Source organism: Podarcis tiliguerta (assembly GCF_965153285.1).
Source record: "Podarcis tiliguerta genome assembly, chromosome: 2".
Classification (NCBI taxonomy): domain Eukaryota; kingdom Metazoa; phylum Chordata; class Lepidosauria; order Squamata; family Lacertidae; genus Podarcis; species Podarcis tiliguerta.
In genome coordinates this window covers 102515786-102543780 of record NC_139535.1, presented here as the reverse complement: position 1 = coordinate 102543780, position 27995 = coordinate 102515786, and the positions used below count along the sequence as shown (strand labels likewise).

Below are 27995 nucleotides of genomic sequence, written 5' to 3'. Positions count from 1 at the left end.
GCGGAGCTCGGAATCCCTCCAGCGCGCGCTTTTCTAGTTCTGCCCGATTGTTGTCTGGCGCGCGAATTTCTGACAGGATTTTTCTCCGCGCCCTCCCAAACCGGGCCGCCCGGCCGGTAGGCGGGAGTCCAAAGGCGGCCTCCGTCGAGCGAGCGCCTGCCTCCTTCATGGCTCCGAGGACCTTCCTCCGCTGAGCTGAGAGGCGAGAGAAATCGCCGGCCGTTGCTGAGGGAAGAAGGCGGATGGTGGGGAGGGTGGCCATGGCCGCCGAAACTGCGGCTGCCTCAACCGACGGCGACGTCCAGGTAAGAGAGAGAGAGAGAGAGAGGCCGAAGCTCCTTTTCCCTCCGGCTTCGCGGACTTGGTGCGTGTGCAAGCGAGTGAAATGGGCTTGGAAAGGGATAGGTGTGAGGCGGCTCCGCCTGTGGACGAGTTGCAGCTGTCAGAGCCAAGGAGTGCCAACTCGAATAAAATGTTTTTTTTGGGGGGTAGGTAAGCCCAGCCCTACATGATCGATCATATGACGTGGGTGCACGCACACCGTTTGAATGTCAACGGCCGTCAACTTTTTTTGGGGGGGAGGGCTGGCCCGGCTCTCTCAAATATTTTATTTTATTAGAGGTCAACCCCCAGGAGTTGGCTCCTGTGGCAGAGGTAAAGGAGTCAGCGGTGCCAACTTTTTGGGCTACTTTGTGCCATGCAAACTGGCTAGATGTTTTTCTTTTCTTTAATAAAGTTTTTTATTGATACAACAAGAAAAAAACAAACACAAATACCAAATTACACACAAGAATAACCATAGACACATAATTTTCTTCGCAAACAATAAGACATCTGTTGGTCTTAACACTAAAGACCCAACCTCCCGTCTATTCCATATTTCAAATTCATATTACTGGCTAGATTTTTGTTGTTGTACAGTACTAAGTTGCTCTGGATTGCCTTGGTCAAGATAAAGCAACTAACAAATGTAATAATAATAACAAATGTAATAATAATAACAACAATAATAAATTTCATTTATACCCCGCCCTCCCCAGCCAAGACCAGGCTCAGGGTGGCTAACAACCAATAATAAAAACATGTTGATTAAAATACAATTTAAAAAGCAAGATTAAAATACAACATTAAAACATTAGGATGCATCCTCTTCACAGGAGGAGAAAGGAAAAAGAAAGAGGGGGAGGGAATCAAACTGATTTTAAGCCAAAGGCCAAGTGGAACAACTCTGTCTTACAGGCCCTGCGGAAAGAAATCAGATTACAAATATAATAAGTAATAATAACTTGAAGAAAATATCCCCCCCCCCGATAAGCCTCAGCCCGTGTCATTGATCGCATTGATGCTCAGCACTTTCGCACCATTTGGATGGCAATGCTCATCAACTTTTTCGGGGGAAGCAGCCCCCTCAGATATTTATTTATTTATTTATTTGCCCCTAGGAGTTGGCTCTTGTGAAAGTGGTTAACCATCTTATTTTCTTTTTAAAATAGCAGTCTTGATGTTTTTCTATTTACCGGGTTGTGTGCCATCAGGCGTGTTTTCACTTCCCACCCCCATGCAAATTCTAAACATTTGAAACAGATTGGTGGCTCAAGGTTGTCTCTCATAGCCTGATGGGGGAGATCTGGAAAAATACCGCCTTTTACTGTCTCAGTGGGGTCGGTGAGTTTTCCATTACAGATTTCTCCTCCATAATTTTATAATAGTCTTGTATTTTATTCAGGGAACTTCCCTGAGATCCTTTGATGAAGGGCAGTAAATAAATTTAATAAATAAATAGAATAAAAATAAACGTGTAAGGTACACACAAAGGCAGGCATGAGGGCCTCGGTGAAAAACTTCATTTGTGATGCTGTTGAGGGTGTGTGGCGTTAAACCGGTTTAGAACCACATTTTTCTGTCCCCAAGGAATCTTGGGAATGGTAGTTGTGGGTGAGAGGGCATAGTGGCCTGTCCCAGAGAAAACGTAGCAACCTTGCAAGGGTGCATTATGTGATTGGTTTGTTGCTATATCCCATGTTCTGAAAGAGATCATCTTTCAGAGAAAATATGTGTATTTTTTTAAAAAAAAATTAACCCCAAATGTTTTTCGTTAGGGAATATTTTTACAGTCACAGTCTAGCTTAACTGTTAAACATCCCACTTGGGCCCTAAAGCTCGGGATGAGGAGCAGTTCCATTTGGCTGACCTATAGTGGGGATGTTGAGAGTGCAGAAGTACCTGCCAAAGTTCGGGTATTTATTTACATTGTCCTTTTTTGTTTTGCAAGCCTGACCCAGTAGTTGAGCTCTAGCCAGAACCTGAGCTTCCCGGGTCTGAGCCCAATTTTGTATTCACGGGCTAAAATAAAAATAATACCTGGGATCTTCAGAACGAACAATAAAGTTCATGTCAGTTTAGAAAGGAGAATGTATGTTTGCTATTAAATACAGGCAGCCCCCTGTTCATACTGGGGTTACATAAAATCACATATAATTGAAACTCATAGAAAAAGCCCGCAAACATCTCATTCCGCCTCCACCCCACTCCTGTTCTGCCCTTTTAATGATATTTCAGTGAAATCTTTAAACATTTTTGTGTCACTTCCAAGGTCACGTACATATTGAACATGCATAAATGAGGGGCTGCTTGTATGCTTTTAAATAATTTGTTATTTCATTCAACCCAGTCTCATAGGTGACAGCCTGCTTTAATAATATGTCCAGCTTAACCGCTTCTGAGGTAGAATAGATAGATCATATTTTATTTTTTATTTTGCCTTTAACAATTAACATAGCTTTACCGATTAACATGGTGCCCCATATTTGTTTTAAAAAGAAATGTGTGAATGTAGTTCTTGTGTAATAAGCATGACAAGCTTTTTAGACAATTTGCATTCTGAATAACAAATAAGAAATAAACACGAGCAATTTTAATGCTAGCTAAAGCTGTTCATTTATACAAAACCACTCTGCTTTTCCTTTATAGCCATGTAAGAAACGGAAAGAAGATGATCCTTCTATAAAAGCAATTACAAAATATTTTTCACCATTAGGAAAAAATGTTGATAAATTGTTGTCACCACCAAAGTCCAACAATATAATGGATTATTTTAAAAGAACTTCCCCCACATATGAGAATAATGCTGCACCTGTAACAGAGATGAAAAGTAAAACAGATAGATCATCCTTGGAAAATTCTTCAAAGGCTTTATCAAGACTCAAGAGGAAAGGAAAGAGATGTAATTTAAATAATAAATTAAAAGATATAAAAACAATTGGGCCTGACCCTGTGATAGAAATTAATAGTGATGATAGTAAAGAATTTCTCAGGCCGAAAGAAGAAGACTCTAAAGGTAGTTTCAATAGTCATAGTGTTCCTGCATTGGTTGGCCCTACAAACCTGGAAGAAATGTTAAATGATTGTAGTAAACACCGTCTCAGTACTGTTGACAGGAAACATGAAGAAGGAATAAAGAGTAACATAAAAAGATTAAAGAAACGGAAACACAAAGATAAGGTGGACTTGCCTAAACATTTTTCTACTGAAACCCAACAGAAAGATAATAGTAGAGAAGTTGATAATGAACAAGGTATATCTATGAGTAAACCAGAAAATGAAAGCATAGAAAATATTATGCATCCTGAGACTAATGCACATGAGACACCACTTTTAAATGATTGCACAGTTACTGTATCATTTGAAGACTTTCTAAAAAGCCAAGGTGAAAATAAAAGCCATCAAATTCCTGAAGCAGAAACAGCAGATAGTCCCACTGCATCCTGTGAAACGGTGAGCTGCCAAGTTGCTCAGCAGCTCCCACTTAAGAAAGTAACTGTCCTTGCACAAATTCATTCTGTGCCTCCAAAATCTCCCTCTTCTAGGAAAATAGCCTCTATCTTTTTAAAGCAAAAAACCAAAGCAGCTAGAAGACAAAGCAGTCCGCCTGCCTCAGAAGAGATGTATGCTGAGCAAATTACACAGAAGCGAAAATCTAATGTGGTGATAGCAGAAGAAGAGTTAGAACTGGCAGTATTAGAAGCTGCAGGTTCCGAGAGCATGAAGTCAAAATGCACTGCAGAAGAAAGATACCAGTTTATGAAAGCTTTTAGACAACCGGCATCTGATATGGTAAAAAATGGATCTAAAAAAGGACCCAGTAAACAGAAGGAAGTAGAAAAATCTTCAAAACACAAACTGGAAGTGGAAGAATCTGAGGATGTTTCTAATAAAAAACTAGGAAATGAATTATCATCTGATTTTGTTGGTAGTGATTCCCATTGTAATACAGTTAAAAAAGATCGTACCAGAGTAAGAAACAGCAAACTCAGCAGGAAAAAGATGATACTAAGAGGAGAGGAGAAAGATTTAAATACAAACAAAAGCCTGGACCATGCTGCTGGGGAAACCACTTCAACTGAAGCAGAAAGCACATTGTCCCCCAAAAAGAATGGATTGAGAAGAAGTCCACGGCAAAAGAAAAGCCAAAGTTCCATAAATATTACACCAGAAAAAGCAAGGTTTTCAGAGACTATTGATGAAAATGCATCAGATCCTATTCCTGTACAGGCTTCTACACCCCAAACAAAAAAATCCTTTAATAAAAGTGCCTTGTATAAGGCTGTGGTGATTACTGAACCGTTTGATTCAACGAGCCCAATAAGGTAAACATATTTTTAGAGTGTAAGTAATTTTTGTTTAAGTACCTAAACTTTATCTAGAGACGGTAGCTCTGAACATATGCAGCTTTAGCACTTTGCTGTTTATCCCAAAACAGTATTAAGGAGTGGTTTTTAATAAATATATAATAAGTGGGATTTTTTCCCCCCTCATACAGGATGAAATTCACTCGAATTAGTACATCTGAAAGATTTACGCAACAGAGTGTGAAGGTATTGTTTTGAATAAATTTCACTGTAATTTGAATATGAAGGCCCAATAGAATTAAATATACTAGTGTGAAAAGTTGTTGCACGCCCTTAAATTATGCACAGAATACTTTGGATGATATTATTCTTCCCCCTCAAAAGTAGGATGTAAGTAAGCCTTGTACTACTTCTAGGTGTTCTTCCAACCTCCTCACTGTATTTAGAGTGTAACACTGAAACCAGGAATAACCATCTTCATTACTTGCAATCCAAATTTGAAAATAAATTTGAAATAAGGATGGAGTTATAGACCTGTTGAAATTAATGGACTTCAAGCACATTGATTTCAGTTGGTCTATATGACTTACATTGCATATCACCTAGAATTTCCTGTTCTGGCTTTATGTTTACACAAATGAATGTTGAGTGTGAGGAGGACAAATCTGGAACCTCTTTTGATCTTTGTGCATGTCTAGGTTTCTGAGGGAAATTATTGTATGAAAAGGCCCTGAATATATATCTGGTCATACACTTGAATACACTGGCATACACAATATTTCTTTGTTCAGTGAGAAATGGTTTAATATAATTATGTAATTATTTTAAAAAAGTACAACATACACAGCTTTTAAATATTTACCTGGATTAATAGATTTAAATATAGCACGTTAGATTGAACAGTGCCTTGTTGAGCAGAAAGGATTTCTGTTCATACAAGGCATGGTGTCTGATTTTCCCGGGCTTCCCCCTACCTGCTGCAGCCCCGTGTCATTTGCCATGCTATTTTGGAGAGTCCCCCAGCCCTCAGCAGCAGGGTTTTTTTGTGGGGGTGCTTTAATAAGAAGGAGGAATTGGTGAAGAACATTTCCACCTTTGCATCTTTCGATCCAAGCCGCAGTGTGCATTGGCCCTTGGCCCATTAATGATTCCTTTTAATTTTACTGTAGATGAACAGTATATCGAAAGCAAAGAAATTGGTTGAGAAAGCAAAGGCTCTAAAGCATAACAGAGCAACGAAGATTACTGAAGAGACATTACCCGTGCCTCTGCGACGCTCTTCTAGACAACAGGCCTTGACTGAAAAGAAAAAGTCACAGAACACAGAAGTAAGTCCATAAACTCTAGCTTATATATGGAATCAGCATTGTTGTTCACTTGCTTTAAGCAACAGTTTGTCTTTGACCTGTTCTCTATTCTATAGTATAAAGGGTTTGAATAAACTTGTAGTCGTTGCTATGAGTTTGTCTGAAAACAATTTTTTAAAGTATCTGTTCTAGTGATAAAGTAGATGAGTGTAAACCAGGGGTCAACAAACTTTTTCAGAAGAGTTGTTTAAGTACCTAAACTTTATCTAGAGACGGTAGCTCTGAACATATGCAGCTTTCTCTGAGACCTTGTGGCGGGCTGGATGGACCCCTTCCCAAAAGCACCTCCCCGCCGATGCCACTCATGCCGCCGCCTCATCTTCAGCAGCGTCAGCATCCTCTGTCTCGGTGGGGCGCAGAGCCCAAGCCGCTGGCCTGGGCGGCGGAGGCAGCCTCCGCGCCACTGCCGCTTCCTTCCCTCTCGGCTGCTTTCTCCCACTCAGCCGCCTCAGTGGGAAGGAAGGGGCGGAGCCCAGAGGCACCCGTGGCTTCTGATTGGCTGCAGGAGCTTCCGTGCTGCGTCGCAGAAGTCAGTCTCCGTGCTGCGAGGCCGCCACGCCACACCTGTTTAGCGCAGGGACTGACCGACTGGGCAGCAAGGTTCGCAGGCCGGATTAACAAGCCTGGTGGGCCACATCCAGCCTGCGGACCTTAGTTTGCCGACCTCTGGTGTAAACGCTGAGATTAATTTCATGAATAACTGAAAATTGTTTGCTCTCACTTTTCAGCCATACTCCAATAAATACTGATGATCACATTTTAGGTGATTGTTAGTGTTCTTGAGTATTTGCTATAATAATATAACATTTCCTTAGATTATGAAAAGTAAGCAGAAATTGTATAGTTTCTTCTAACATTTTCAGTGAACGTATAACACGGTTTCTATAAAAAATGAACTTTTTGTTAACTGTACCTATGCAGTGTGCTTCCTTGATCTCTCACTAGTCCTGTTCTACACAAGGAAAAATGAGAAAGGGAAAGTGGCTTGTTCACTGTTACCAAGTGAATTTAATGCTGAACTTGAATTGAGCTCAAGTTCCACTTCCAGCTGTGCATTAGTTTTTGCATACTACACTGAGTAGATAGAGAGGCTCAGTTTTATTTGATGTAATACTGACAGAAGTTTGTATGAAATACAACTGTTCATTTGAAATATAGTAGCAGCCGATACCACAAAAATATAGAAACCAAATGCAAGTTGCTGAAGCTTATTTTGTTACTTAGTATCATGTCTTTCGGTTTGCATTCATTTATATTTGCTTTTATAAAAAATGTTGTGCACTACCCTAGAATTTTCTGATACTTTAAATAAAATGAAATAAATGTCTAGTGAACTGTAGTGTATGCAAGAGCTCTATAGAAGCATGTATTTTTGCATTCTCTTCCTTGTCAGGGACTATGCACTGGGAATGTGTGAGTTATCTAACAGCAGCAAGAGCTTTTTCATGCAGGGCTCCATAGGCACAATAAAATTACTTGGGGGTGGGTGGGTTGGGTTGTTGTTGTTGTTGTTTTGATTTTGATTATGTATTTTGTGGTTTTATATTTCGATTTTATTCTGTGAACCACCCTGAGACCTGTAATATTTATCCTGTTTGTGTTCAGGATTCAGTGATTTTTCTGGATTCAAGTCCTGTTTCAGAAAATGTGAACAATCCAAAGAAACTTCGAAACTTGAATGATGTATTGGGGAAGAAGACTGGAAATGTGATGACAGCTATGAAATCAAATGGTACCAAATTTTACTCACTAACTTTCCAATTTCTAGCTCATACTTCAGTGTTTCATAAAATTGGAATAGGTTTCAATGATAAAACAACTCACAATTTAAATAATAGCATTTTTAAGGCATTGTAGCAAAAGCAGGTGGACACTTCTTCAATTTTCAACTCACTGCATTGTGTTAGCCACTATGTGGGCTGCTATAAAACCCTGGGGAAAGAGGCACGTCTTCAAGTGGTGTCAAAGGTAAGCAATATCAACACCAAGCCTAAATTAATGAGAAGGGCATTCTACAGTCAGGGTGCCACCACAAAGAAGGTTCCTAGTCTGTGTCACCACACAGTGTCCTTCACTCAACATGAGATGAGTACAGTATTAAGCAACTATCACAGAGCCAAAATATATTGAAATGTTGGAGATCTTTGATCTCCGATCTCTTTATATGTTTTTAAAAGCAGCCATGGGAGTTATTTAGATTGGGACCATGATGCTAGGGGCAAAGTTTAGCCCTCTCAAGCTGCACTATTTGCCCAATGAATATAGCCTCAATGGGTGGGGAGGTTCATGTTATGTGCCCCATTAAGGTAATACTATCTGGATTTTGTGTGTTAGTATGTGTTACAGGTATAACCCTGTTGGTTGTCTTCTCCTGTGGGGGGGGGGTTGGTATCAATTTTACATGCATAATGAGAGAAATGCTTGTGCAGATTGTCAGAACTTAAAATACAGCTAAAACATGTTTATGAGCAGATGCTAAACAACTAAGTTCACAGGAGTTTTGTGCAGTGTTCTGAAAACTTCACATTCCTAAAAAAATTTCCTAAAATTTGTAACATACTTCCTTAAACTATAAATATGAAAATGAAATTGTTCGCTTTTTCTGAAATATGTGCACCCTGGTACACATGCTCATTCAGGTAACTGTTTTGTGGTCACAGAATATTAAGATTTTCAGAAACCGAGAGAATATCTGTCCTATGACTATGTAAAACAGAACCATGGAATTCAGCTAAAATATACATAGTTAATATATCATCAGGGAAATTAAATAGTATAATTTTGAAAACATATTATGTTATAATTTAAGAATCTGAGATATAGTGTGCAGTTAATTATTATTGTGGTTAATTTGATGTATATCTGTCTGTTCCTTCCATAACTTCATATTGCAGCACAGAGTTAGGGCTATATTTGTGCCTTGCTAATCTGGCAATATTTTACTTTTAAAGGCAAAGAGAAAGTGTCTTCATCAATTAGGAAAAAGGTCCACAAGACTACAGATGCAGCAATTTATGTTTTGGATGAAAGCAGGTCAGTTTGTCACATATATCCTTGTAGTAATTTACAAAGCCCTGAACAACTTAGGTCCAGAGTACCTCAGGGACTGTCTAAACCCTTCTATCCCAGCACGATCACTGTGATCATCTGTAGGAGCATCACTGCTCATTCCCCAAGCTGGTGAGGCTCATTTGACCTCAAGAAACTGAGCCTTTAAGTGTCATTGGCTCAGTATTATGAAATACTCTGCCAATAGGCACCTTCTGTTTCAAGTTTTAAACACCTGCTGGAAACATTTCTGTTTCATCAGCCTTATGCAGGCAATTAAGAATTTCCTATTTCCATAATAGCTGATTTCAACTTTTTAATATGGCATTTGTAAAGGTAAAGGGACCCCTGACCATTAGGTCCAGTCGTGTCCGACTCTGGGGTTGCGACGCTCATCTCGCTTTATTGGCTGAGGGAGCCGGCGTACAGCTTCCGGGTCATGTGGCCAGCATGACGAAGCCACTTCTGGAGAACCAGAGCAGCGCACGGAAACGCCGTTTACCTTCCCGCCAGAGCGGTACCTATTTATCTACTTGCACTTTGACGTGCTTTCGAACTGCTAGGTTGGCAGGAGCAGGGACCAAGCAACGGGAGCTCACCCCGTCGCTGGGATTCAAACCACCGACCTTCTGATCAGCAAGTTCTGATCAGCAACTTTTTAATATGGCATTTATATTATGGTTTTATTATATATTATGATACGATTTATTATATATTATGGTACGATTGTTGTAAACTGCTCTGATACTTTTTATGACTAGAAATGAGGTTTGTGTGTGTGTGTGTGTGTGTGTGTGTGTTAATGAATGAGATGGAACTGCATAAATCCACACCCATTTTTATAGAACCATGAGCAACATAATGGAATGAATGGGCTGTTCAACTAGAACTGGAGAGACCCAGTTTTCAACCCCTGCTCATCCATGAAGCACACTGGGTGACCCTGGACGTCCCCTTTCTCTCAGCCCAGCTTAATCTTACAGAGGGTGAAATGTGGCGGTGTGTTTCACTGTATTCAAACCTGAGCCCCTTGGAGGAGAAGTGTGTTAACATTATTAGTACACAAGTGGAAACTTGGTGAAAGGGTTGTCTGGTGCAATGTAACAAGCAAAAATGCAGCATAAAGTGGGTGGCAGGAGATGTTTGACGGTTCTTCTCAGAGCTGCATGCTCCAGAGAACAGTCAGTAATTGTAGGCAAGTAGTATTTGCCTACAATCCTGACGTGTTCGAAAGCACGTCAAAGTGCAAGTAGATAAATAGGTACTGCTCCGGCGGGAAGGTAAATGGTGTTTCCGTGCGCGGCTCTGGTTCGCCAGAAGCAGCTTAGTCCTGCTGGCCACATGACCCGGAAGATGTACGCTGGCTCCCTCGGCCACTAAAGCGAGATGAGCGCCGCAACCCCAGAGTCGGCCACAACTGGACCTAATGGTCAGGGGTCCCTTTACCTTTACCTAATGTTTCGGAGAAGCTTTCCTCCCATTACTGATCATATCATTGTAGATTGTGGTAAGCTGCTCAGGAATCTTCAGGTTCTCCTGAACAGTTCCAAAGCCTTTGCTGCAAGGAATGCAAACCAATATTAAATAGTGAAGCTTATCTGCTTTTGGTTGTCACTTCCGCCTAGTGATCAAGATTCTGAAAATTCTCAAGATGGCAAGCAGTTCAAAGCGAAACGTGAATTTTTAATGAGTGGTTTGCCAGAGTCTTTAAAAAGGCAGATTGCAAAGAAAGCAGCAGCATTGGAAGCATATTCTTCAGCTAATTCCTCTTTTCGAACAGTGGTCCATGTTCAGCAGAAGGATTGTGGTGAGTATTGACTTCCTAAAGTTCTTGCAATGACTACATTATTGGAGCTTTTGCCTTAAAATAACATTTATTGACTTTTTGTTACTACAAGAGACTAACAAATGTTTGGGTGGCATAAATTTAGAGGAGTTTCATAAAACTATATTCTGTTTGGGCTTAGGCCAGAGGTGGCCACCCCGGCTTGGGGCCCCTGGACCCTCTCCTGTTCATCAGCTGTTCAGTAGGTATCAGCTGATAAGGGAAAGGGCTTTGATACTGAGCAGAGTGTGCAATTACAGATCCTTCTTCTGCCAGTATACTGTATCTGCTTCAAGAAGATCAAAGCAAGAGGAGGAAATGCTTCAGCAAGAGTGGTAGATTGCCTTCCTTTCAAATACAGTGGTACCTTGGGTTGCGTTACCTTCGGGCAACATGATTTCGAGTTACGAACGCGGCAAACCTGGAAGTGTATACTTCTGGGTTTCACTGCATGCGCAGAAGCGCTCTGCGCACTTCGCACATGGGCAGAAGCAGCACCTCTGGATACAGACTTTTTGGGGTAAGTATAGACCCCCGGGACGAATTAAGTTCATATCCGGAGGGTCCACTGTATGAGAAAAACACGTCCACACACTTTGCAATTGCATTTTTGAAGTTAGGGGCTCTAAATAGCTATAGGGCAAGGGTTTGTAGCTCACTTGTGAATTGACATTTGTGTTATTTTACAGAGATTGAGTCATGTTTACATTTTTGAGCAGTCAGGGCAGGTAAAGGATGTTGGACAGCTTTTTTTAAAAAAACCCAAGTTTTACGAAATGTGGAGAAAATGGAAGATGGAACTTGACTTACTAAGTTATGCCTCTGTCCCCATGAGGAATAGCTTTCTCTGTGTTATGTGACTGTGTGTGCATCTACCAGCGGATGCAGGTTCTGACTGCTTTTATAATGTGGTTCTCAGCCTAGACACTGTTCACACTCCTAGCTTAGAAGATGATTGCCTCTTACTTTGCAGGAACTTGAAGATGAAAAGAGCAGTGGGAATAGTGACAGCTTCTTTCATAAGGAAGAAGGCAGCGACAAAAACAAGCACTAATTTAGTCCTTCCTCTGCTCCAACTATAGACATTAATGCTGCTAAATGTTCATTTTAATAGTTGGGAGAAATAGCATACGATCAGATAATTTTTTGTGCTTCTCCAGAGATGTATCATATTAGAAGAAGAGTAGCTGTGTAGAAGAGCCATAAGAGATAAAATGTTAAGGACAGCTTGCATAGGAGCAACCTAGATATAAAGATGCACCCATTTTAAGAAGCAGATATTGGTTTTTTAACAGCACATATGGGACTGCAAAGTGCTGACAGTGCATGCCAGGGTAAGTGGATCACTGGTTTTAGTTAAAGGGACCTACTTGTCAAGTTCTTTTAGTTCAAGTGTCTGAATTCATCTGAGTCTGAATTCATCCTTTTTGTGCTGCACTGTCTGTAATGCTCTTTGCAAGGAGCCTGGCTACTATCAACAGAGTTTTACCAACAGGTGAATATTCTTCTATAATGTATTCCTTGTTACCTATTTCTAACTTGCTAACTGAGTCTTTATTCTTTCATAGGATGTTTGATGTGGAGGTTGGCACCACCCTCATCACCTCTTCTAACTAATCTGAGAGAGGTGAATTCTGAAGTAACTGATATTGCAAAACTCACTTTTCCGCTTGGTGAATTTTCTGTGTTAAAAACACAGCCTGACAGTACTGATTCTCCAATTGTTGTGGTTAGTATTTACAAATCTTTGTTGCCATGATGGCTTTCAGTTCAGTTGATCTATTGTTATTAAAGCTCTTATCATTTTGTTTTTATTAAATTGACACGTAGCAGCTTAATGTTTTTCAATTCCATAGATCACGTGCTTCCTTGTGTCTGTTAGTGTACTACTAAACTTTGTTTTCTATCTTCAAAAATATTAATTGGGTATAAATATATTGTGTTGGTTTTTTTCTGTTTTATAGTCTTCTGGATGGCGACCAGTTTTTTCTGAAACACAAAGGAATTGTTTGATGGAGGAGATTCAGTCTTCCAATGCCCAGTTTCCTGTGAAACGGTTTTTTCATTTGCTGTTGAAAAAACAAGCTGCTTACCAAACTACTAAACAAGGTTGGCAAGTATATGTAACTGACATGTAAAATTCAGGCATGGGTAGCAAGTAAATTTCTAGTAGCACAATCCTAAGCATGTTTGCTGTTAACCGTTACCACTGCAGTCCCTTCCCCTAGAGGGGGCAGACAAAGTGGAGGCCTGGCTATATTGAAGCATTTTTGCTCAGAAATAAAGCCTGTTCAATGGAACTTATTCACAGGAAAGTATACACAGGATTTCAGCCTAGGCGACTTAAAAGATCTTTGTGGGAGTCTGTGCATGCATGCAAGCAGAGTCTTCTTCAAGCAAGTAGTGGTAGTGATGGTTTGGTTTGCTGCTGACAGCACCCCGCACTTCCTCATGGGTGTTGCTGCTCCACATAGATCTTCAGGTAGTGGGGCCATGTCTTAGAACATGGGGTTGCAGGGGGGAGCTGGAAAAACCCCACACTCTTGTGGAACACAGTACTTTGCATATTAACGAGCGTGAGTAAAGCCTATTTGTCTAGATTAGTTGGTGGTGGCAAGAGTAAGAGGTGCTAGGAATTGTTCAGCGGTATGACACATTGCATGTTTTGTTTTTCTTTGTCTAGCAAAGCAATGTGAACCTGTTAGCACTGGGACAAATGCAGACTCTGACAATCGAAAAGCAACCAAAAGAAAACGAAAAGCTGAAGATCACAAATCCAAAAGGAGGAAACAAATTGGAAAAGCAGAGATTAAATTTCCAGACCAGGTTCCATGTGAAACACAGACTGGCATGGAAAACATAATCCCCATAATAAATTTAGATGAGACAGAAGACTCTGAACTTGGATCAGAAAGTAGTTTTGCTTCTGGTAACTTACACTTAATCCATAATATTTTAGAACATATTAAGCATGGCTGTTGTGATTAAGAACATAGTTCTTATTTAACTAGATGTGGAAGTGAATCCATTCTAAAATGGCTAATCTGAAATGTCCTCAAATTAATACATGTTGTGCTCAAGATGACAAATTCTTTAAAAAGGTAAAGGACCCCTGGATGGTTAAATCCAGTCAAAAGTGACTAAGGGGTGTGGTGCTCATCTCGCTTCAGGCCGAGGGAGCCAGCGTTTCCTTTCTGTAGGCCAGACATTTGGGCTAAAAACATCTTCAGAAAATGAAATAATAAATCTTCCTTGTTTCTGCTTGGGGTGATTATTAAAATAGGTAATTTCTGTTTTCATAATCTGCAGATTTTTCAAATGAAGATGTGCTCTGGACAGAAAAATACCAGCCACAGCACTCCAGTGAACTTGTAGGAAACACAGCAGCAGTTCAAAAACTACACAGGTTAGAAACTGTTGAATTTCTTGTATCTTTTTTTCCTTTTGAAGCAGGACCACCTGGAGGAATTTTATCTTTATGCTTTCCATATAATCAGTTATCCACATATCCATATATAACCATATATATTTTACATAATCCATGCTTGAATCATGAAGGCTTCTGCACAGCTAAATGCAAAATGCTTAGATTTGGAAAATCTAAAATGACCTCTGCCCCAGTTCTCTCCCCTTGTTCTTCTTATGTCCTCAAATGTCTCGCCACTAAAACAGGAAAATGCTAACCACAAGTGTCCCTGTATAACAGATGTTGCGTAGGAGAAGTTATCAACAGCGAAAACGGCCGAATACAGTTCCTTTCTCTTTAGGTTTCCTTTCTCCTTTTACCATAAACCAGGGGAAAGGTCGGACTGATGTACAGACTGAAGAAAGCAGAAGTTGGGAGGGAACTCTTTGTATGATCAGGGGCAAGGCTTGAATGTGCTCATTAGTTTTATTTTTGCTGCCGTTTGCGATTGTATTCGATTATGTCATGTATGTACTCAGGTATAAAGCCTCAGGGCACTAGATCTGGGGTGCCCAGTCTCTGGAAAAGATTCCACTGGGTCAGTTATTGCTCAGCAATAAATATCACTTTCTTTTTCTCCACTGCTGTGCCTGTCAATTCTTGGACACAATTTGATTGGGTCACAGGTACTTTAAAAATCCGTGCAACACTTTTAAGTGCTTATTGCAGCAACTGGGTTTCCCTCCAGATTTTTGTGATATGTTTTGCTAGTTAAAGGTCATTCTGGTTAACTAGGTGTGACTCTGCACCGTGTTGGCATAGGAGAGTACCTGAGTATGTGGCTTGAGCCAGTCTCCTAACTGGTTAGGAAAATTGACAGTGTTAAGCGTATATCAGCTCAGTAGTTGGGATTCTGTTGGGTCCATGCTGGCAGCTTCATGAAGCTCCTAAACGACTTTTATAAACACCTTTCAGTTTTAAAAGCACTGAGGGTTTCACATAAGAACCCCACCCCCTGGTGAAAACAGTCTCTGGTGATGTGCTATTCCTTCTCCCTACCACCACCCTTTCAGTGTCGTGTTAGAACACACCGCACATTTAGATAGTGGCTTAATTTGCATACCATCCACGCATGACTTCAGCGGCTTCTCCCACTCCCCAGTTTCTCAGCTTGTCCTGCCATCCAGACCAAAGATTGTGGTTTATAACCCACTCGGTCCAATTTATTTATTTTTCAGTATTTATATCCCACCCTTCAACTAATGGTTGCAGGGTGGGTGACTACATAATACAGAAAGTCAGCCTTCGCCAACGGGAACATTTTGGAGAGCAGAAACTGATGAAGACGACAATTAATATACCACATATATAACTTAATAATACAGATTCTCTGATGCAGTACTTCATCGGATACGAAATTATCTCTTGTGTCTTTAAGGGAAAGCAAAAATAACAGCTGGCAGTCCTGCTCATGCATGTGTTGCTAAGCCATAGCTTAGCGTGAAAAGAGAACCAGTCTTATACGTCCCGGTAAATAGTACAAATGTGCACAAAGACACCAAAATAGTCCTGTCTTTATTTTTAGGTGGCTATGTGAATGGAAAAAAAGAGCTGACTGTGAAGAAGACAGAACTCAAAATGAAGCAAAAGGTGGCAGCCAAGATGGTACTTCAGAACCTTTCTTCAATCTGTAAAATAATGTGTTTTATATTAATAAAAATGATTTATTTCAGAAACCAAATGAAGACTTATGAGTTGGATGTAAGCTTTAGAATATGTAAGATTGTTTTAAATTTTGTTTCATCTAGGGTTATTGGTTGTTGCTTTTTTAAAAAAAATGGAAGTTAGTTTGAGTTTGCTTTTTTTTTTTCTTAGAAAGGGAGGCAGAAAAAATATATAAAATAACACAGCCAAATGTGTGTGTTTACTCTGATATACCTTTCTAGAATCCTTTGACAATGCGGATTTTAAATATGAGAAGTCGGACAGCGAGGAAGAGAGTGTTCTTTGCAATACAATGCTGCTTATCGGTCCCCCAGGCATCGGGAAGACAGCAGCGGTTTATGCCTGCGCACAGGAGCTTGGCTTCAAGGTTTGTATTGGGTAGCTACTTACATAACAGATGTGGAACCTGCAAAGTGATTTTAGCAAATCTTAATTTTATAACATTCTTGCAGATATTTGAAGTTAATGCTTCTTGTCAGCGCAGCGGAAGGCAGATTCTCTCCCAGCTAAAGGAAGCTACTCAGTCTCATCAGGTGGACAAACAAGGTGTAAATGTTCATAAGCCATGCTTCTTTAACAATTACAGTAGCACTAAATCACCCAGTAAGTAATGAGCTTCATTGTTTTATCAGTAGAGAAGTGAACAAAATTGGTTGGAACATGAATTTATTTTTTAAGATTTTATGCACCACACCATTTTTTTAAAAAATGAGTTTCAGGGCAGTGTACTGTCACAGTTGCTGACTAAAAGGAATCTATGCTGTAAAATAAATGCCTTAATTTTCATGTAGGCAGAACTCAGGTGTCAGCTTGTCATGGTTGCCATTTATAGAAGTGGTATACGTACATTTTGATGGTATAATACATATTGCTAATTGGAAGGGAGTGAGGTTGACCTCCTCCTACTTCCCCTTCCCTGGCCAATATCCCAAACCTCTGCTGCTGGGCTGCAGTTAATAAGGGATTGGGCAGCTGAATTTTTCTCATCTATGATGGAAGCAATCTGCCCCTGCTGGACATGGCAGCACATCTCACCATAGTCCTGCGAGGAAAGGGTGTGGAGTTCTGCAACTGGATTATGCAAGCCAATGCTTTCTCTTTCAAGTTTAAGACAAAAATAAAATGTATATTTCAGGAAAAAGCTCTCCCAGAAAAGAGAAGTCCCCAAGAAAGTTTCCCCTTTCACCCAGAAAAGTTGGATTAAAGCAAAGCTCGGCATCCAAAACACTAGCAAACTACTTCAAAATTTCTCCTAGGCCTAAGAATGAAGAAGAAAAGGTGCAAGAAAACAACAAAGGTAGGTTTTTAACATCACATGCGTGTGCTTGATCTTTGGAGATGGGAAACAAAAGATCATAGTGTATTTGTGTAGAAATGAACTCCCAGCATGTATAATCAGACATGAAAACTGAGCTATAATCTATGGCAGCCATGTAAATGTAGGGTGGTTGTTCATTCTGCCAACTCAGCACCTGTTGATGTACTATTCCAGGTACAAAAGCAGAACAATGTCCTCTCCCTCACCTCCTTGGTCTTCCTTTTCCTCCGCCGCTTCCCCAACTAACACCCTCAACCTAATTGAGGTGCTGGAAGCCACTGAGTCTTACAAGTTTCTTTATTAAAAAAAACTTTTCCCTCCTTTACAAACAAATATACTTCAGTGTATCTCAGTGGTTTTTCGAGTATGTAGAAATAATTGCCTTATTCTGGAGTTTTGCTTGCAAACAGATAGAATGGATTTAGAAGCACTGTGTATAGCTTCCATGGTCTAGCCCTGTGTTAGAACAGCACAATGAAGGTCACACGCAGCGCTCCCTGCCTCCTTTCTATCCTTTCGGTACCAGCAGAGAAACAATGAGAGCCATGGGTGCATTCTGTGTTAGTGGCTATGCATTTAAGACCAGACAAGTGATAAATCAAAAGGTTGCTGCTTGGGGAATGATTGCAAATGTTACAGAATAAAAATGTAGAGAGCATGAGCAAACTCTTGATGTACTGCTTAGATATTACAAATCATTGTAAAATCAGATCTGAGAGGAAAGGCAATCTGAAGATATTTTTATGTATATGTGGCAGAAATCACACATGCTTAAGTGATTTTTTTGGCAGCATTGCTGGACCTTTCTTTTCCACTGATACAGATCCTACTATATTATTCATGCAGGATATACAGAACGCTTGCCTAAAGAAAAAGCGCAGATCCAATCTTTAAAAAAGGAAAATGGAGAAGAGGATTCCAGTAAAAAAAGTGCAACTTCTCTTATCCTCTTTGAAGAGGTAAGACATAAATGCAGGTCTTGCTTTCTGAAGAAAAAGTTTCAGCACCATCCAAAATAAAGGAAAGAGGGCCAGAGTTGGCCAGCCTATGATGTATCTATCTCCCCCAACTCCCATAATACAACCTTAAAGTAAAGGTAAAGCACCCCTGACAGAAAAGTCCAGTCACAAACGACTCTGGGGTTGCGGTGCTCATCTCGCTTTAGTGGCCGAGGGAGCCAACGTTTGTCTGCAGACAGTTTTTCCGGGTCATGTGGCCAGCATGACTAAGCCGCTTCTGGCAAAACCAGAGCAGAGCACGGAAACGCCGTTTACCTTCCCGCTGGAGCGGTACCTATTTATCTACTTGTACTTTGACGTGCTTTCGAACTGCTAAGTTGGCAGGAGCTGGGACTGAACAACGGGAGCTCACCCCATTGCGGGGATTCGAACCGCCAACCTTCTGATCGGCAAGCCCTAGGCTCAGTGGTTTACATCACAGCGCCACCCGCGTCCCATACAACCTTACTATGGGTTAAATCCATTTGCACAATGGGACTTCACATTCCCACCCCTGCAGTCCCCATACCCAACACCTACTTTGGAGGGGCCTCCAAGCTTCCAGAGCAAACGCTGGATGGAGCATGGGGTGCCACGGGGGGAGGGGGGAGCGGCGGACAAGAGGAAGAATAATTTCCTTTGCATGATTCACTCTGACACTTTTGCATACAACCTTAGACATTTTTTTTTTTGCCAGCACAGTTTTTGTAGCAGTGCTCAAGTTTATATGGCAGCTCCCACATTCTGTACTGCCTAACATCAACTATCTTTTATTTTTTGAAGCTGGATTGTATTGAATGAATCATCCTTAATGTATACATAGTTTATCACTCCAGATAAAATGACAACCCATAGTTAAATAAAAAGCAAAAGCTTCTGAGTGTCCCTGCAGGCTGAAGAACTGGGGAGGAGCTTAAGCTCATTTATGTTAAACACTAGACCATGGTTTAACTTGATGTCCAAACGTTCATACATTTTATTTGTATGCTGCTTTTCCACTAAAGGATCATGCTGAAAGTGGCTTACAACAAAGAGATAAGGATGCATTTTAAACATACACTACAAAACAATTTTATAATAACATAACGTAACAATTTCATAATAACATAGCAAAACAATAACATACAAAAAACCAAGATTTCTTGTTTTTAATATTTTAGTAACAAGATTACTTAAACAGCATGTAGCATCCAATAGCAAAAATAAGAAGGGAGCATCACAGTTTCACCAGAGTCCTAGAAACATCCCTCTGTTGCTCACAGTGTCTCTCCTGCAGGAGCTTCTTTTAAGGCTTCCAAATATGAAATCTGTTGGACATTATATGAATAAACACTTTCCACTTCTCATAGGTTGATGTAATATTTGATGAAGATGTTGGATTTCTAAATGCAATAAAAACATTCATGAGCACTACCAAGAGACCTGTCATTCTTACTACCAATGGTGAGTATTATTATTATGATGATGATTCCAAGTATCTTGTTAATGCTTTGAATAAGTGAACATTAGAACAGTGAAATTTCTGTTTTGGAGTTTGAGAAAACAGTTTGGAATCTTGAATTCAAGAAGGTTTCTCAGGCAATGCAGGAGGGATGCCTAACCCTTTTCCCTACGGGTGCTTTCTGCTCAATGTAACTGTTTACTTTTCAGTACCCTATGCTGAGGGAACAAAACATGCTGTTCCTTTTATGGTTGTTTGTAGGCTGGTCTCTCTTAGAAACAGCATAGTGGATCTAATTCATTCTGCAACCCTATTTGTTGTGCCCACATTTTGTCTTTTCTGAGTCTCGCCCCACAAGTCAGCACCCTACTTCTGTTTTCACCTTTATCTTTGTTGTTCACCATATTACGCGGGTGGCACTGTGGTCTAAACCACTGACCCTCTTGGGCTTGCTGATCAGAAGGTCGGCGGTTCGAATCCCCGCGATGGGGTGAGCTCCTGTTGCTCTGTCCCAGCTCCTGCCAACCTAGCAGTTCGAGAGCACGTCAGTGCAAGTAGATAAATAGGTACCGCTGTGGCGGGAAGGTAAATGGCGTTTCCGTGTGCTCTGGTTTCCGTCATGGTGTCCCGTTGCGCCAGAAGTGGCTGGCCCTATGACCTGGAAAGCTGTCTGTGGACAAACACCGGCTCCCTTGGCCTGAAAGTGAGATGAGTATCGCAACCCCATAGTCACCTTTGACTGGTCTTAACTGTCCAGGGGTCCTTTACCTTACCTTACACCATACTACACAAAATGTAGGGCAGTTCTTTACCTGTTTTCACACTGAGTGAACTCTTCCTCTAGGACTTGTATAAATGTTGGCATTTATACAAAGAGCAGTGGGAGCTCTTTTCCTATTCAAGAGCTATTGGAGAGTAGAATCATTGAAGATTGGCTTCTGTCTCTCCCCCCCCCCCCCCGGCATGCATCTTTTCCTCCTTTTCTCCTGTTGTAATATACGTTAACTATAATATGTTCAGGGCTCACATTTTAATATTACATTAAAATAATTCTCAATGGTCAAATTTTAAAAGGCTTTACTTCTGAATCTTTTGTGTAGATCCATCATTTAGTTTAATATTTGATGGCTGCCTTGAAGAAATCACCTTCAGTATACCTTCTATGGTAAGTCTTTTACTTTTGGAATATAAAATAAGTAGTTTACGATTTCATAGTATGACAAAACGTGGACCCGACTATTATTGCAACTGCAGTTGAATTCATAGATTTCTGAAATTTATGCATTAGTTAAAGCATCACCCATGCAAGGGGTTTTAAGACATTGTTGCAATGACACCAAATCTTTACAAATAATGCACCATACAGCACAGTTGGCTTATAGCCATCTACTTTTTAGTAGTTAAATAAGATTTAACACTGCAGTTAGGAACATAGGTAGCTGCCTTATACTGAGTCAGATGATTGCTCTATCTAGCTTAGCTTTGTCTGCACTGGCTGGCAGCAGCTTTCCAGTCATACCTGGAGATGCTGGGGACTGAACCTGAGACATTCTGTATGCAAAGCAGATGCCCTACCAGTGAGCTACAGCTCTTCCCCTAAAGGCTCAAATTTTGCTTACATGTGCTGTATTTAAACACTACCCATTCATGGCAGACAACATTAGTTAGTAGGTAATAATAATAATAATAATAATAATAATAATAATAATAATAATAATAATAATTTTTTATTTATACCCCGCCCTCCCCAGCCAAGGCCGGGCTCAGAGCGGCTTACAAGCAATAATAAAAACAAGATGAATGATTACAACTTAAAAACAAAAGTAAAATACAACATTAAAATAATGGAACATTAAAATATTAAAATGTAGCCTCTGTAGGTACAGATTCTTAGCATGTAAAGTAACATTCTGCTGTTGTGCTTCTTTTCCAAATTGTATTACTAATTTTTGAATCTGTTTTGTTTTAGATAAATGTTGCCAGCTATCTCCAAGTTCTCTGTTTGGCTGAGAACTTAAGAATGGATATAAGAGATCTTGCTGCTTTGTTAACTGCAAATAATTGTGACGTCAGACAAAGTATTCTATACTTACAGTTCTGGGTTCGGAGTGGCGGCGGCTATTTAAAAGAAAAAGGTATGGAACTGCGCAGCAAGTCTGCTCAGCTGGGGTAGTGAACAAAGTAGTTCGCATGTCAAAAGTGTTTGTTGTTGTTTACCTGGTAAACAGTTAAAATGCTTTTTAAAAATCCACTCTATTTGTCTATTAGAAAGAACAATAGAACTGGTAAGAAAACTTTGCAATGTATGCTTGATCCCTAACAGACAGCTCTTGTTCCAGCTAGCTTATGTCCTCCTCCAGGATACTAAAGTGTAAGGAGACAAAGCAGGCCAATTCATTGTCCTTCCCCCTTGGTTTTTTTGGTTTCTTATTCCAGCTGATGGCATTCTCGGGCTGCTTTTTGGGGTATTTTTAACGTTTTTAACTTTTGCATACATCTGCTTTCACCTGAGTATATGGCACCCTTTAGGATCCAATCCTGTTGGCACTCAGTCACCAGAATTTGTTATTAGAGAGAATTAGTGTGATTTTTATTGGATAGATGAAGAAGCACCATAGAACAGATGAGGAAATTACAGAATGAAGCTGCAACAAGGGGAAACTAGACTAAAAGAAGTAAACAATCAAATGAGTAATGGCAGCAGAGAAAATATCCAAATTTCAAAAAATCTATACCAAGAATATATTTTTTTTTTAAAAAAGGAACAGAACTGCTACTCTGCTGTCAGAGCTTATCATTGTTATGAATTCCATTTGAAACTCTTGTTTATAGGAGGAGAGAGAGAGGTAAGTGGCAAAGAACAGATTATTTGCATTGAAGATGCAACCAGCTCCAAGATCAGTAAACCTGGCCCTCCAGTGACTCTTCCAAAATGTGACACTGGCTGCACTGAGAACTTGCTTGGCCTTAAGAACATCTTTTTGCCTTCCGAAGATTTGTTCCAATTTCTTAAGGTACGTTTATTTTGGTACAATGGTACAATCCCTAGGGCATGCTGCTGATTAATGACATAAATGAAACAGAATACTATTACAACAAATTGTATTGTGGCATCTCAAAGACTTTTTAAAAAAATGTTTGGTTCATGCATTTTTGTAGGTGGAAGTCAAATTAGCACTATCCAAGTAGAATGGATGAGCAACCATGTTGGCACATGAAAAATACTTTAGAGAGGGAACTCCTAGGGAATTAAACACACACACACACACAGACAAATATTGTTTACTCACTTAAACCAAAGTTGCGCACTTCTGCGCTCATAATGGCTGCTTTAGAAAATACTGTTTCATCTGGTTTATTGTTTATTGCTTTCATGCTTTAGAGCAGGCCTGTCCAACCGATCTACAGAGCCAGCGTGGTGTAGTGGTTAAGAGCGGTAGTCACGTAATCTGGGGAACCAGGTTCGCGTCTCCTCTCCTCCACATGCAGCTGCTGGGTGACCTTGGGCTAGTCACACTTCTTTGAAGTCTCTCAGCCCCACTCACCTCACAGAGTGTTTGTTGTGGGGGAGGAAGGGAAAGGAGATTGTTAGCTGCTTTGAGACTCCTGAAGGGGAGTGAAAGGCAGGATATCAAATCCAAACTCTTCTCCTTCTTCAATCGCTGGGCGTCCCTGGTTGATTGTGGGATCGACAGCCCCCCCCCCCCCCCCAAAGCTCAACAGTTCTGGTCAACCCAATGGGTAGATCACTGCCAGTTTATTTATAGTTGGGAGTAGATCGCAGTCTCTTGGAAGTTGGACACCTTTGCTTTAGAGTGACTGTATATGCTACAAATCTGTTAAGGAAAATTTTAAAACTTATTCATTAATTCCATCTTTCACAGCATGAAATCACAACAAAAGAAGACTGGAGTAGACTGACAGATCTGCTCACAGAATTCCAGATGAAGAATATAGACTTTATTTATAGTAATCTTGAATTCATTTTACCTTTACCAGTTAATATACTTCCAGAACCAATGCTAATGGCTAATCCTTCATGTAACACAGTTACAGAAAACGATTCAAGTAATAAGTCTTTGGACAGCGATTGCTTAGAGGAAACAAGCCCTGTGAAAAAGGTTAAACGGACAAAGCGCCAAAGAATTACAGCTTTCTTAGATGATAGTGATTTATTTGAAAGTGATTTAGACTATTCTGGTTTCATTACTTTACCATCTGGCATGCCTAGTTCATGCTTGGAAGAAGAAAAGGGTGGACCGGAGCCTGCGATGGGTAACACAGCAGCACTGGACAGTGGAACGCCAGCAAAAGCAAAGAGCTCTGCACCAGCATACCAGTGCCTAAATTCAGTAACTGAATTTGTGGACAACATGTCTTTCTTAGATTATTGCTTCAACAGGAGGTGTCAGGAATCAAAACAATCATGTAAATATGAGGAATTTATTTGGACAAAAGGGAAGATAAAAAATGGTCTGTCAGATGAGTTCAGCATGGAGCATGATGACTGGTGGAACTTCAAAAGCTCTGCTGAGCTGAAAGCATCTGTGGAAGCACTCAGTTTTCACAAGTGCATTAAGACAATTTCAAAAATTATGGAAAGTAACTCTTGCAGGACTCCTGGGAATGATGAATTGGAAGAACTTGCACTCAATGTTTCAAAAGACAGAGCTGATTTATACTTTGGTCAGTCAATAGCTAATTCCAGGTAAGGTCAAAATACCACAGGTGTATGCTGAATGAACAGGGGAAAGGATGCTTTGTTCAGTATATAAAGTTCCAGGGAGAGCAAGGGCTTCCCCCTTCTGTTTTCATGTTGTGAATATTTATTTGCAGAGGTACTTCTAAGCAGTTGAAGCAGTCAAGGGAGACTGCTTACACAGTGGCTCCATGTATGCTTTGGAAGAGCCATGGAATGTTGGTTGTGAGCTAATTATAGTGTTTAATTATTACAAATATTCACTAATACTCTAACATTAGTTGGAGTCTTAGTGATGCCTGGTTTTTAGGTTGGTGTGGTTTTTTTGGGTCCGGTTTCAGCCTCAGTTTAGCTATAACAAAGATGGTAGCAGAACCATCTTTTAAATACGGGGCTGCCCAGTCATGTGTGAAATGTAGGGAAGGAAGAGATTTTAACAGCAAAAGGACCTTGCAAGTAAAATACATGGAATCTTTTCTCTGCCAGCTATGTTACACCTCCCCACAGTTAGAGCCTTTTGCGTGCCCATGTGCAGCAAGCCCCTGTGAACTGGGAAGAGGTGGTAAAACATAGAAATAAACAGCTAAAACAATGTTCTGGAATTGAAACAGCAACAACATTATTGATTGCAGATGTCAGTAAGCTTTGGATGAGTATCCTGAGTCAGCTGCCTGACTGTGGGCTGACACAGGTACAGTGGTACCTTGGGTTACATACGCTTCAGGTTACATATGCTTCTGGTTACAGACTCCACTAACCCAGACATATTACCTCGGGTTAAGAACTTTGCTTCAGGATGAGAACAGAAATCGTGCTCTGGCGGCGGCAGCGGGAGGCCCCATTAGCTAATAATAATAATAATAATAATAATAATAATAATTATTTATTATTTATACCCCGCCCATCTGGCTGGGCCTCCCCAGCCACTCTGGGTGGCTTCTATAGAAACCAAAAATACAGTAAAATATCACACGTTAAAAACTTCCCTGAACAGGGCTGACTTAAGATGTCTTCTAAATGTCAGGTAGTCGTTTATCGCTTTGACATCTGCTGGAAGGGCGTTCCACAGGGCGGGCGCCACTACCGAGAAGGCCCTCTGCCTGGTTCCCTGTAGCTTTGCTTCTCGCAATGAGGGAACCGCCAGAAGGCCCTCAGCGCTGGACCTCAGCGTCCGGGCAGAACACTGGGGGTGGAGACGCTCCTTCAGGTATACTGGGCCGAGGCCGTTTAGGGCTTTAAAGGTCAGCACCAACACTAAAGTGGTGCTTCAGGTTAAGAACAGTTTCAGGTTAAGAACGGACCTCCGGAACGAATTAAGTATTTAACCTGAGGTACCAATGTAAAAAGATGACACCCCCACCCCCCAAGCCAACATGTATAAGTTCTATGGCTGGCTTTCTTTTAAGCCTGTCATTTGGGACACATGCAACCTAATTTTGGTAATGCATATAACATTTTTCAGGCAAATCTCACAAAACAATTTACGCTATTGATTGATTGATTGAATTTATGTATCACCCTATACCTGGAGGTCTCAGGGCTGTTCACAGAACAAAATCGAAATATAAAACCACAAAATATATACTCAAAATAAAAACAACAACCCAATAACCCTCCTTCCCCAAACCCCTACATTTTAAAAGGGCATAGGGTGTCAATCAAATTGTTTAATAACTTCTATGGGTGACGCAGGGTTCTTGTTACGGCAGAGGTTTCATAGAGTCCAGGTTACATTGTGCAGGTAGCCAAGAGCTATAGAAGAGATCAGGAACACCAAGCAGAGCCAAAAGCGGTTCAAGTGCACCATATTTAATAACCAGGTCTCTGTAGGCAGAACCATCACCTGCAATATTTCCTAAAGCCCCTACAGCTTGCTCACAGGTGTGCATATGGGGGGGAAGCCAGCAAGGAAATAAAGGCAGGTATTGCTCCACCATCTACAACAGCTTTTGTCTGTTCAGACGTGCCAGAGGCAATATTGGTCAAATGCCCAAGCAGATTCAAACTGAAAAGGGCTGCAATCTACTCTTCCCAAGAAAGATACAAGCTTTGAGATCTACATCAGAACTACTTATTGTAGTATATTTGAAAAATGTTTGCCTTCAGTGGGATGCTTGAGGCTAAATCCTGGGTTCTATAAGGGCAAAAATACTAGAACTAGATCATAAAAAATCAGGAATTAAATAGATGCTGGTTCAGCACAGTGTAACAGCGATTGTACACTGGGCACATTTGCTGAAATTTAATCTGTTATTTCTTGTTAAACTATAGCTGGGACAGGGGAAAAACTTATGTGCTTTTCTTTTGCAGCATTTACCATAATGCACAGAAGAGGTTGGAAATAATCGAAACTGTATTTTCCAGTAGACCTTCTTTAAATATTTGTAACAGACAAGCAAGTGTAGTGGACTACCTGCCTATTCTCCGCAACATCTGCAAGTTGGAGAAACAGAAAGAACAGGGGAAAGCCAAAAGAAGGTAATCTTCATGTTATTAGCAACACAATCATGTTCATATCTTATCAGGAGACACACACTGCAATCCTATGCTCACTTAACATTAAACTCATGCATGCTTCATTTTCTTTCCCTTCTTTCTTTCAAAAAGACAGACCATTTTTCTTCATTTCTTTTTCAACAGATTTCTCCACTACCTTGAAGGAATTCACTTTGATTTTCCAAGAGAAATTTTGAACAGCCTGGCAAATGACTTTCCATAAAACAAACCTGTAGGACCTTTGAATATACATTAATGATTTTATATGTACAGAGTATTGCTTATATTGTGAATCTTTTAAGTATTTAAAAATACAAACTGTATTTTGTATATATCTATTGCCACATTCCACATTCCAAATGTGAAGTGACTATGTGTTGAAATCTACACCAGATGCATTCAAATACAATCTGAAGCATATCAAGCCCATTGCTGCAACTACTGTATTGGCTGACTTTTTAGGGTGTGGGTTTTGTCCCATATATTTAGGCATAATACTGTGTTTATAAGGTGCTATTCTAATTTCCACATAAGTATGGTGCTACTTGGGAAAAGATTAGCCAGCTGATAATGAGGTAACCGTAAACTTTTTTGCTGTTACATTGCAAAGGCTGCTTTTGGGCTTGGTTTTATGTGTGTGCATGTGAGCCAGTAATGTTTTCTTCACCAACACAGTAAGGTCTTCAATCAGTTTGGAGAAATAATCTGTGTTTTGTAAATTTATACTAAAAGTTCTACTGGGTTGTATAGTCGTATTTATCTGTATTTATCTGTAACCCTGTACATTTTATTTTTATACTATCTGATATTTTCCTACCACTACACTTGAAGTTCTTCTGGGTTATTTTTTAATTTTTTACCTACAGCGAAATAATAAATATCTGGATGGGCTTTGAAACCTATTTCTTGCAGGGTGACTTTTAGATGTAAGAGTATACATTATCCCCAGTTATAACCATTAATCATACTTCCGAACTAGGAAAGCATTTGAAAATTGCTGAAGACTGCTGCCTACATGTTGATAGGTTGGAAAAATAGCCTATA

General features: G+C 40.3%; 1 protein-coding gene across 3 annotated transcripts; it reads left to right on the top strand.

The window, feature by feature from the left end:
• Position 1: 1 nt before the first annotated feature.
• On the top strand, positions 2-27851 carry ATAD5 (ATPase family AAA domain containing 5). Of its 3 annotated transcripts, XM_083427291.1 has the most exons (23): positions 2-305; positions 2971-4646; positions 4820-4874; positions 5798-5956; positions 7601-7727; positions 8947-9028; positions 10669-10850; positions 12437-12597; positions 12833-12977; positions 13552-13797; positions 14178-14274; positions 15860-15939; positions 16221-16366; positions 16452-16602; positions 17135-17296; positions 18164-18276; positions 19665-19758; positions 20857-20921; positions 21726-21891; positions 22589-22770; positions 23641-24464; positions 26766-26933; positions 27096-27851. In XM_083427291.1, the coding sequence occupies exons 1-23, from the start codon at positions 243-245 to the stop codon at positions 27172-27174; spliced, it is 5223 nt and encodes a 1740-aa protein (XP_083283417.1). In that variant the 5' UTR covers positions 2-242; the 3' UTR covers positions 27175-27851. The 3 variants fall into 3 exon arrangements, 2 of the variants coding, with proteins under 2 accessions (XP_083283417.1, XP_083283418.1); XM_083427292.1 differs by lacking the exon at positions 2971-4646; XR_014507987.1 differs by lacking the exons at positions 22589-22770; positions 23641-24464; positions 26766-26933; positions 27096-27851 and having other exon boundaries at positions 7-305; positions 20857-21427; positions 21637-21891.
• The last annotated feature ends 144 nt before the right edge of the window (positions 27852-27995 follow it).